The sequence below is a fragment of the Squalius cephalus genome (genome assembly GCF_949319135.1).
Source record: "Squalius cephalus genome assembly, chromosome: 24".
NCBI lineage: Eukaryota > Metazoa > Chordata > Actinopteri > Cypriniformes > Leuciscidae > Squalius > Squalius cephalus.
Window position 1 is genome coordinate 14586924 of NC_137145.1, and position 11755 is coordinate 14598678.

The 11755-nt window shown below is 38.1% G+C and overlaps 1 protein-coding gene across 1 annotated transcript; it reads right to left on the reverse strand.

The window, feature by feature from the left end:
• Positions 1-4553: 4553 nt before the first annotated feature.
• On the reverse strand, positions 4554-7944 carry tmtops3b (teleost multiple tissue opsin 3b). The gene is made up of 4 exons (XM_079860939.1): positions 7419-7944; positions 6446-6774; positions 5235-5465; positions 4554-5153 (listed from the first exon to the last, which is right to left on the reverse strand). The coding sequence occupies exons 1-4, from the start codon at positions 7771-7773 to the stop codon at positions 4923-4925; spliced, it is 1146 nt and encodes a 381-aa protein (XP_079717065.1). The 5' UTR covers positions 7774-7944; the 3' UTR covers positions 4554-4922.
• Between the last annotated feature and the right edge of the window lie 3811 nt (positions 7945-11755).

Consider the following 11755-nt stretch of genomic DNA (forward strand, 5'->3'; position numbering starts at 1 on the left):
TTGTTAGTTTCCCTGGTTGTTTTCCCTCTACCCCTCACAAATAAACCTGCCTGCTGTCCAACTACTATGTCTGGAGCTGAAGGAGGACCACGCAATTCTCTGCAGGACCACACAAGAGATTTTTTGGATTTGACGTGCCTCGAGAGGTCCTCGAGAGGATTTGTCGCTATTGTGGAGTGGGCGCTGGTGAATAATGAATTGGCTTTCACCATCTGCCTAGCGGAAGACATCACCAGCCCCACTCTAGACCCAGAGCCCAGCCAACCATCACCCCACTGCATGGCTAGAGACTGCAGCGGTGCACGAGCCAGCACCAGTAACGAGGACTGAGCCAACCATCGCCCTGGAGCCCGAGCCTCATGAAATGTCTGACCAGTTGCGTGAGCCGGCAACATCATGTGCTGCCATGGGAGTATTAGTGGAGTACGAGGGAATGGGGAGGGTGAGCTGAAGCTGGCCTCCACCCATTTGGCTCCATCTGGCTCCTCCTTCCCTCCAACTCTGGCTCCACCTCGGACTCTTGTCACCGCTGCACACGGTCTCGCTGGCTCTTCGTCTGTGCCCAGGACTCTACTTCCATCGGCCTCGTCTCAGTCAGTTGTTCCCCTGGAGTCGTCTGCCGAGACTCCACCCACCCTCGACTCCGCCGTGGGCCATCATCCAGGCTGCACTTTGGGTCCCCGCCTGGCTACTCCTTCTCCTGATTCCTCCCTGGCTCCTCCCACCTTTATCACCACCCTGGTCTCTCCTTCTGTCATTTTCCCTGGTTTTCTGCTCTCCACCTACTCTGCACCCTACTCCAGAGTCCCCTCATTCCCTCCTCAGTTGGACTTTTATGGCGCAAGGATGCGCTTTTCTCCTATGATCTCCTGAGTGTTCCTTGTGTATTTATTAAAGCCTATTTCTGTCCTTTTTCGTGTGCTTCATTACAGCTACTCGTTACAATGTTATTCTCACAGTGGCAGTAAATTATTTATAGTTCATTGATTCTCCCAACTACTTTTTTTTCCTATCTAAAAAAAAGAAAAGCCTCCTGCTTATACACATTCAGAAGGTCATCCAGGTTTGTGGAATTGCACAAACAGAGGCATGTACCTGTCACTGAAAACTGAGACCCACACAGAATTTGATCATTTGTCAGCAATTTTTTGTCAGCTGAACCTCTTTGATCTAATGTATTTACTTGAAGTAGCCCCTGAGATGTTAAGTTAATAAGTTTGATCAATAATAAAATTAAGTCAATTATAATAACAACAACAACAACAACAACAATACAATTAAGTTCACCAAACCTTGTCAGATGGGTTTTTCAGATCAACTTGCCATTCTCAGAGCTGAAGATCTTTTCTCATCAACTGGATTGCTGGCTAATTAGAGAGTGTGATGTGCAGTTCTATCTCTGTCAGGTACAAGCCAATTTCAGAGCCAGTCATTCTGTGATGAGAACCAGGAGCACTATTAATGAAAGCCTTCCTCACATATATCCTGTGAACTTAATCAGCCAAGGCTAATCATAGAACCTGCACCATCTATCCTGACGAGCAGTTAAAAAAAGTTTGAACCTTTTAAAATAGTCTCGATAGTTCGAAGTCAATATTAATTAAATTCTGTCATTTGACAATATTTTACAGTGCCACAAAGGTTTTATGTGAATATTACTTATATTTAGTACATTTTGGGACCCCAATTGCTGTCAAATTCGTCCTATTGCTGACCTGCACAGGAAGTATTTTGGTCCTTTCCTCTACACAAGCTGTATCATAAATATTTTGGGATATCTTGCATATTTTTGGGATGCCTCAAATGGCCTTGAATAGAAATCATGCCACAGAATATCAATGAGATTGAGGTCAGGACTCTGACCTGACCATTCTAATATATGGAATTTCTTCTGTTTGGACCTACTCTGATGGTGATTTATTCCTTTGTTTAGGAACTGACACGTTGCATGACCCACTTTCTTTAAAGTTTCAGATTACAAACATCCTGGCAATGTGCTATACAACTGGAACAATTATATTCAAATGCCTGCAGATTCATACAGTAATACAATGCTCTCTCGCGGTACATTTCCATTTAAAGAATCCTTTGACATGTCTTTACACTGACCTTTGAAAGGACAGCCAAGACATGACTGGTGCTAATTTTTTTCTATTTGTGATCAATCTACTTCAATTGGGACTGATGAAGCCCCAAGTCTTCAGACATTCTCTTGTAACCTTTTCCAGACAAATGAGCCTGTACAATTATTCCTATGTGGTTTTCTGAAATCTCTTTAGGTCATGCCACATTTCACTTTAACAAAATTCAGTGGTAACCAACTCTTTCATAATTATGAGAACATGAGACATTTTCTCATAATTGTTAATATTTAAGTTCATGGGGCAGATATCAATTTAAAGAGATCCTATTATGCCCTTTTACAAAGTATTGATTTTGTGTTTGGGGTGTACTAGAATATGTTTACATGCTTGATTGTTCAAAAAACACATTCTTTTTCACACATTTTACGTGAGCTTAGAATTATAAGGTTCTATCTCCGTTTAGGGTAGTTCCGAGATATTGAGCATCAAAGTTTTTACATCCCAGCTGGCACAACTGAGATGGAACCTTTTTATTTTATTAATAACTACTAACAAAATATTTTTTTACAAAAATAACACCACACAGGCATTAATAAACACCTAATGGATCAGATTATGTCAAAAACTCAATTTCGACCAAAAGTGGAGATAGAACCTTATAATTCTAAGCTCACGATGATTACAGCACCTCTCTCCCCAGTCTGTCTTGAACGTGCTGTATAGTTCTTGTTTAGATGAAGCCCCTCCTTCCGAAATACGAAATGAGCTGTGATTGGTTAGGTGGCCCAGTGTGTCGTGATTGGCACAGATTGTTCAGGAAATGTCCCGCCCCTCCATAACTGCGAGTTCTGCTCTAGTGTAAATATTAAGGATATGGCATTTCTTATGCATTATAGATACGATTTTTGTCGGAAAACTAAGGTAATACAAAGAATAGCCTAATCGTTAACAAAACCATAGTTAATTTTCCTAAGGAGCAGTGAACCATCTTACAAGTCCGAGAGCTTACAAAAGCAACAGAAAACAAGTTCTCCATCAAATGTGCAGCGCAGAGATAAATGTTAGGGTTATAAAGCTCAGGAACAGTGTTAAAAATCTATGTTAACCCCTCTAAGTTTGTCCGCCTTAAGAAGGCCAAACACAGGTGTTTTAGAACCGGGGTGGGGTAAAAAAGGCATCTCTTTGACATAGTGGCAGCAACACTCTTCATCTTTTCTAATCATCTCAGCCAGGCCTCCGCCCCCTTTTTTGTGTATTCAGTGGGCGCGGATTATTTAAGAGTAACATTGTGACTTCATAAGATCTGGGAAAAAAAAAAAAAAAAAAAAAAAAAAAAAATCGCATTGTAGTCCAAACAAGCCATTCGTTGTAGTTCTTGAAAAGTGGATTCTGTTAAATAAAATATCTCACTTTGGAGTGGACTGAGCTTTGTAACCTTGCAGATCTTTTTTATGCTCTAACAGCAACATTAGCCTACACAATTATGGAAGCTTGTTTCCGCCACAAAATAAAACATTTTAAGAGATAATTGCGAATTTTTATCTCACAATTGCGAGTTTACATCTCACAATACTGACTTTATTTCTCAGAATTGCGAGATATAAAGTCAGAATTGCAAGATATAAAGTCAGAATTGCGTGAAATAAAGTCGCAATTGCGTGTTATAAAGTCAGAATTGCGAGATATAAAGTCGCAATTGCGTCTTATAAAGTCAGAATTCTGACTTTTTTTCTCGCAATTGCGACTTTATATCACGCAATTCTGACTTTATAACACATAATTGCGAGTTTATATCTTGCAATTCTGACATCTTTTCTCAGAATTGTGAGATATAAACTCACAATTGTGAGATATAAAGTCCAATTCTAAGGGAAAAAAAGACTGACTTTATATCTCCCAATTGCGACTTTATTTCTCATAATTGCGACTTTATATCTCACAATTGCGACTTTATATCTTGCAATTGCGACTTTATATCATGCAATTCTGACTTTATATCTCGCAATTGCGACTTTATTTCTCAGAATTGCGACTTTATATCTTGCAATTGCGACTTTATTTCTCAGAGTTGTGACTTTATTTCTCACAATTCTGACTTCATATCTCGCAATTCTGACTTGATTTATTGCAATTGTGAGAAAAAAAGTCAGAATTGTGAGATAAAAAGTCGCAATTATTATTATTTATTTATTATTGAGTGGTGGAAACAAGCTTCCATACACAATAGCTAAAGTTGAAAAAGTGGAAAAGCATAATAGGATCCCTTTAAAAACATTGAGAAGTTGATGATAAGAGATCACTGAAAGCAATGGAACATAAAATGAAAGATTCAGCCCTTTAGATTAATTAAAGTCATTTGCCAAGTTAAAATACTCTGTTGAATTCTGTGAGAAAAACATCTCTGGTGTAACATTATGGGTACTACTTGGATTATAGTCACAATCCCTGTATTAAATAGGTAAGTGGGTTTAGTTGACCGACTCTTGACAAAAACAATATACTCGAAGATTCAGATAGTATGAACGAAAAATCCTAATACTTCTATTTTTTCATACCTTTGCACACCATAGGCATGACCTTTAGATGCTGCCAAGCCCAAGTTACATTGTTTCACGTTTGAACAAATACTGACACCTGGTGGCAATACTTTCATGCAACATTTACAAGAAATTTAAACAAATTAAATAATATCATCATTGCACAAAAACAAAACTTTGATATAATATATTTCTTATAAAACACACATTGAGTTATGTATATGGCAGTAAAAATGCACACAATGTTATTTCCTGTCTCTTAATATGGTTTTGCATGATAGTGCTTTCATATCCAGCACTTTCAGGGAGAACATTGCACCACACGAACCAAAGTCTTATTACCTATCTGTAGTGAAGCCCTTTGGGTCATTGTGGGGGTCCCAAACCTGTCTGGGCTATCAGCTGGAGAAGTAACACCATATGACCCCATAGGGATGCAGTCCTGTTGAGCACCACCTTCTTCAGTGTGAAGGGTGAGATGGGCTGGAGGCTCTGGACCGCATCTTACTAAAGCTATAAAGCACCTGTAGAACTGGCAATGAATTCAGAATTGATGGTAATACAAGTCTATAAGGATAATGAGGAAACAAATACACCTATAAGAGGCACATACCTGATTATTGAACAGAACGTAGACGATGGGATTCAAAACAGTGCTGCTCTTTGCTAGTATGGACGACACGACGCTGGCTGTGGGGCTGACAATGCCAACGCTGAATGTGCCAAGCAATGCCATGACCCCATACGGCATCCAACAGAGCAGGTAACAGGACACCATGGAAACCACCATCACCAGCACGTGTGTTTCCCTCCTCTGCGCAGCTGTCTGATTGATCTTAGCAACCTGTGGGGTGAGGAGACATGCTTTGAGGTTTGCTTTTCAAGAACAACAGCATCAAGCTGTACATTTGCGTCTGGTTTGAAACACCACATGGTGTCTATGACCCAGAATGTTTGACAGAATTTAAAGCATTTTATTTTTTATGTTTTGATTCACAAATATATATTTTTTGCATTTGTTAAGGCCTACAAGAATTTGCTAAAATGCTCAAATCTGATCCAGCTGTGCATAGCCATTTAAAGGGACAGTTCACCCAAAAATGAGAATTCTGACATCATACCAAAGGCTTATGGGTTTGGAATGACATGAGGGTTAGCCTCATGTCATTCCAAACCCATAAGCCTTTGGTAAATCCTCAAAACACAAATTAAGAGAGAGGTTTCTGTCCCACCATTGAAAGTCCAGGTAACCAAAACTTGTGGTTTAATCCAAGTGTTGTGAAGATATATGATCAGTTTATGTGATGAACAGATTTAATTTAGGCTTTTCACATGACACAGGCACAAGCTCCTGTTTTCAATGTGTGATGCACTCTATGTAAGTGTATTTATATTTGAATAGAAGCCTAAATTAAATCTGTTCATCATATAAAGCAATAATATCTCCTCACAAGACTTTGATTAAACCATTCAATTTAAATTGATTTATTTTACGACTCCTTTCCATTTTGGATCTTTTAGGTTGTGGTTATGTAGACTTTCATTGGAGGGACAAAAACTTCTCAGATTTCATTTAAAAAGTCTTGTGGGTTTGGAATGACATGAGGGTAAGTCAGTGATGACACAATTGTTTTATTTTTGGATGAACTAACCCTGTGAAAAGGACTTTGGTTCTGGACAGTAGCATGAAAAATGCTTAATTTATGAACAAACATTGGCTAGAAAGATCGATAAGTCTTACTCGAAGAGAGCTCTTTATCAAAATCACTGCTTCCACTCCCACTCTCTCTCTTTCAACCTTTTCCACTTTCACTCTTCCCTCACCCCATGAATGGCAATGAGGATCTTCCCGTAGCAGTAGACCATGAGAAGAAGAGGCAGTAGCAGGCAAAAGACAAAGAGGCAGATGACGTAAGAAGTCGTTTCTGGGGAGCGATGGTTCCACTGGACTGAACAGATGGTGCCGGGACCCTCAGGACCGTAACTGCTCCAGCCGAAGAGTGGTGGCGATGTCCAAGCGAGAGAGTAGAGCCAGCAGCCTGTGATGAAGAGCCAGGCCTTCCTATAGTCAGACACATCCACTTTTGTGCAGCAGAGGATGGTGCTGTAACGCTCGTATGACAGTACAGCGAGGGATACTAGTGAAACAATACCTGTTGATGATGGATAAAGAGACAAATCAATTAGACCTATATGATTATCAACTAAATGTTTATTTTACCTTAATTTACCTTGATAACCATAGTTGCTGCCAAATTCTCTTTTTGAACTTTTATTAAACCATGTACAAATCTATACATCTCACAACAGAACAGAAAACATTTACACAAATATACAGCACGATCGGTGTACCGTAATCTGATCCCCGAACGAATGACTCCTATGAAGTGGTTCTTTTTAGTGGATTAAAAACACATAGACTAATCATGTCAAGACACCTTAAAGGAATAGTTCACCCAAAAATGAAAATTCTGTCATAATTTACTTGCCCTCATTTTGTTTCAAACCTGTATAAATTTCTTTCTTCTGCTGAACACAAAATAAAATATTTTGAAGAATATGGGTAACCAAACAGTTGTGAGGCACCATTGACTTCCATAATGTTTTTTTTTTGTTTGTTTTTTTCATTCTATGGAAGTCAATTCTGCCCCACAACTGTTTGGTTACAAACATTATTCCAAATACCTTATTTTGTGTTCAGCAGAAGAGAGACATTTATAGAGGTTTGGAACAACTTTAGGGTGAGTAAATGATGACAGAATGTAGAATATATTAGTTAATTAAATCTCAGTCTTACCGAACATTGCATTGGCAAAACCATACCACCTGCAGCCGTGAACTCCCGTCAGCCACCGGCCGTTTACAGACGCGGCAAAACTTAAAGGTGTGCCAAAAATACAAACAAGCATGTCGCTCACACAGATGTTCAGCAGTATCAGATTGATAGGAGTCCTCAGGACATGAAATCGGGCGAAGACCAAAAGAACAAGAAAGTTAATTAGGAAACCGAAAACGAAGATTATTCCCAAACACACTGCCACTACAGTGTGTCCCGTGCGGCTGAATCCGGGCTGATCTGGAGTCGGTGTGTCCAGCTGGCTGCCGTTCTCTGAGGACTCTCTGAGGAACATACAATAGCGGACAGTAACCATAATAATAGACTGAATAGAGCACACCTGTATGCTGGAATGGAGAAGTTTGAGAATGGGAAAGTTAGTAGCACTCTCAGGCTGTTTAAATACCCCGTATACCCACAGATCCCGTTCATTATCGGCTTTCTAGTGCCCCCCTCCTCAGGAGAAGAGAGCGACCCTCCCGTCTTTAATCTCTCAGCTATCAGCATAAACGCCACTCAAGCGCGCGTATCCTCAGGCTATGGCAAGCCATTTATTCCTTAAAACGAATACTTTTTTTTTTTTTTGTCTCTACTATATATTTTTAATTATTGATAAGAAATCCAGTAGTGACCATGCCTTTTATTATTTAATTTCACTATTGAATTCTACACTGTAAAAATTAGAAACGGAAAATGTAGCTTGGTATGTCTAATTTACTGCCAGGACATTATCCCGTCATTATACAGAAATGGCTGTTAACGCTAAAACACAACACTAAACTGCGTAATTCAAGATACAGGTAAAACACCTGTATATATAAAAAAAAAGACAAAAAAAAAAATCCTTCATATTTCTATACATAGTTCCCACAGGCCAATTAATGTCACGTGACCTCCCCGGAGACGCCATCTTTGATGGCGTGTTTACCTACTGTCTATGGTGTTTACAAAGTTTTACAAGCAAATTTCGAATATTTCTTTCTGTTTATAATGTTACGAAAATCATGAAGAGACAAAGTGACAGAGATTATAAAGAGCCTCTATTAACACAAGACAGAGAGAGGTACAATGCGAAAATTTCAGTCATAAATGGTGTGGATCCGTATGCGCTAACGCTGTCTGTCTGTCTGTCTCTGTGTGTGTGTGTGTGTGAGAGTGAGAGAGGTGCGGAAAGTGGAAACAATGTTGTTTTTGTATGTTTTTATTACCTTGTCATTTTGTTCATACAGGACATCATTCAAACTGCAAAGTGTTAACTTATATTTGTGTACACTCGCAATAAAACACAACATTGTGCACCTGACACAAAGTGCTCTGAGCAAATTCTTGCGTGTTTTGAGGGAGTTTCTTTCCTGTTTATCCTCGCCAGCCATAACCTCCATCGTTGTTCTGACAAAAGCTTAGTTTTCTCACATTCATGAAGTCTAATGACGGGTATATTGTAAAATTCCAATTTAACTGAACCTCCGGCACGATTTGAACATCCATTGACCCAGCAGGAGATGACCATTTTCACTTTTTATCACGAAATTAACTCGTTTCAGCTTCTTCTTCTAATGTTCTGCCCACAACATGCCCACAGAAATGGCGCCTGGTCGGCAAATGCCCGTATGTTGTGACGTCATGTAGGAACTATGAATAGTAGGCCTACACTATGCCCTATATTTACATAATATTTAATATTACTTTTTTTTAACAGTGTAGTACGATTTGCAGTTGAACTATAGGTCGCCATTCAATCATTACACATAACAAGTAAAAAGGCAAATGTGATTAGTGAGATAAGAAATGTGCCAAGTAACAAAAGAGATATATATATTAGTGTCATAAACCTGCAGTGTTCAATAGGCTATTCATTTGGAGTAGATACTGGTAATAACTTTTGGAATATTTTGTTTTATTTGGTGAAACTGAAAAATACACATTTTACTACTGCATTTTATAAATGATTAAAAAAATAAATACTAGTAGTATAAAAATATTCTAGTTAGTTTAAAGAAATAAAGGTAAACATGGCTTGCCACAATACCCGTGCATGGCCTACCTATATAGGTCTAGGGTCTTCTGTCTAAAAAGGGAACTATTAATAAGGACTGACATACTGTATGAGAATGTCTCACATCTCTAAAGGTTTCAGACATTATCTAGTCATTGGGATATTTAGTTTCATAGTCCATTTATTAGAGGAAAAACTATTTTAACTGCACTGGTCATTTCCTGAATTAAACAGTTTAACAGTCAGTCTGTAATTCAGTAAACTGCAACAAAATTAGTCTGCAGTTTTTCTCGGTTGTTTCTCAAATGTGTTGAATACATGTCAGATTTAGATTTAATGTGCCCCTGTTGTCCTCTTGGTTAGGCATCAGCCTGATTTATTTACTTCAGCAGGAAAATTAGGGCAGATGGGAGAGAACTTAAAATGTGCCAAGGCATCAATAATCGAATAGTGAGCATGCCGAAATGAAAAGTTCACCATCTGGTCCACTATAATGTACCCATTTTTGTTGTGAGATGAGCATTGCTTTCCACATTTTTCAGTCAAAATTAAACTAATTTACTTTCTAAATCTAATATCCATTGCTTAAATGTACATTCTGGCCTGCAGATTGAATCCTGTTTCATTTGTACTTGCGTCACATTATGCTAGTAAAATGGGTTACAAATGTTGCATGCCTACTAAAAAACAACTAAGCTTCCTATAGCATGGTTGAGATTAAATCAAATGATAATATCATTAATTTAGTGTTCATTTAAATCTTTATTGATCTAGGGAAAATCCTTTGAGAACATCTCAAATTGTATTTTCTCATTCATTAACACACTCTGGGGATGTGAGAGGATGATGGGAAAGAGAAAAGCACACAAAGCAAGAATATAGTGCACTCACTGTAAAAAAAAAAAAAAAAAAAAAAAAAAAAAACAACAACCCATGTTGGGGTTATAAACCACTGATTGAACCCAAGAGAGTTAAAAAGCCTTCAGTTCGTATAACGATTCTCATTCTCAAACCATAGAGTTAAATGTCACAGTAGTGAATATTTCTTAATGATTTTATATTTATATTTATGTATAGTCACATATCTTAAAGTCTTGGTTACAAAATAAGCTATTGAACATTTCCACCATTGTTGCTCAGAAAAAAAAAAAAAAAGCATGAACACACATAGATTTTTTTGACAATATTGTCACACTATGAGAATAAAAATTGCCTCTATAGTATCTAGTATGTTTGCTAGTATGTTCAAAGCTATTAATATGCTGACCTAAGATAAATTATTTATCATTTTGCTCTAATTTTTGAAAAATTAGCAAAGTTGCATTCAGTGGCTCTCTATAGTTATGCCCCTTTAAGTTTTGTGGACAAGCAAATGAATGACTCTGTTCTTCTAGAGTCTCCCAATGTGTTATTAGCAGTAATTGCAGTTTTACAGAGATGTGGGAGTAAGTGAGCGTGAAAGGCTGTCCTTGTGCATGTCCATACCCCACATCCCCTGAATACACGCAGAGCAGAGAGCACTGCAGCCCTCTCCTGCTGAAGCTGGTATATTTATGAATGAGTGGAAGACGAATCCCCCATTGGCACCTTTGCTCAGCAGACATTGTCTCCCACTTCTGGACCAACTGAAACAGCAGCACGTGAGCTCACAAAGATGTGTGGGTGGCCTTGAGTCTTTACCCACAAAGAAATGTCTCCTTACACTCCTGTTTAAAGCATTGATTTGCAGAGACAGAATGTAGTTGACTTTGAAAATCAGTAAATTGCCTTTAAAAAAGTAAATATAAAGTAAACGTATAAGTCTAATTTACTAATAAACAACAGACTGTCAAAAAATCTAAATCATTCATAATTCTGACAGGTCATTCTGACCTGCAAAAAATCAAACGTCTTGTTTAAAAAGTATGTAAATGTGTAAAGTAGATACAAAAGGACTATATTTATGTGGGATTTATTAAACAAAGGGTCACATGTCTAATCATTCTGAAAATAGACTACTGTATACTATTCTTGGAAATATTTGAGGAAATTCATCAAAAAAGCCTTTAGCTGTTTTGTCACACTCATTTATCAAAAGTGAGGGACTGTGGCAGGGAAATACATCATTGCCTGAGGGAAAAAAGTGTGAAACAGGTTTGTAAAATTGAAATTCAAGAACATTTGAGCAATTTAGAGGAAATTTATTTTTGGTTTGCACATGTCACATTCAGCATTGCATGAACTATGCTTTGCCTTCTGTGTAACCTGCTCTAAAGAGTTGAAACAATTGTACATGAAGTTTTGAAGGGTCCCCGAAAGTATG

What these genes read in the sequence shown, in the direction of transcription:
- tmtops3b (XM_079860939.1), bottom strand. Translation starts at nt 7,773, where the DNA reads ATGGTTACTGTCCGCTATTGTATGTTCCTCAGAGAGTCCTCAGAGAAC. An exon ending in TTTTGCCAATGCAATGTTCG is followed by an intron (nt 6,775 to 7,418) that starts GTAAGACTGAGA and finishes CATCATCAACAG; the next exon opens with GTATTGTTTCACTAGTATCC. An exon ending in TCCTCATTGCCATTCATGGG is followed by an intron (nt 5,466 to 6,445) that starts GTGAGGGAAGAG and finishes CTCACCCCACAG; the next exon opens with GTTGCTAAGATCAATCAGAC.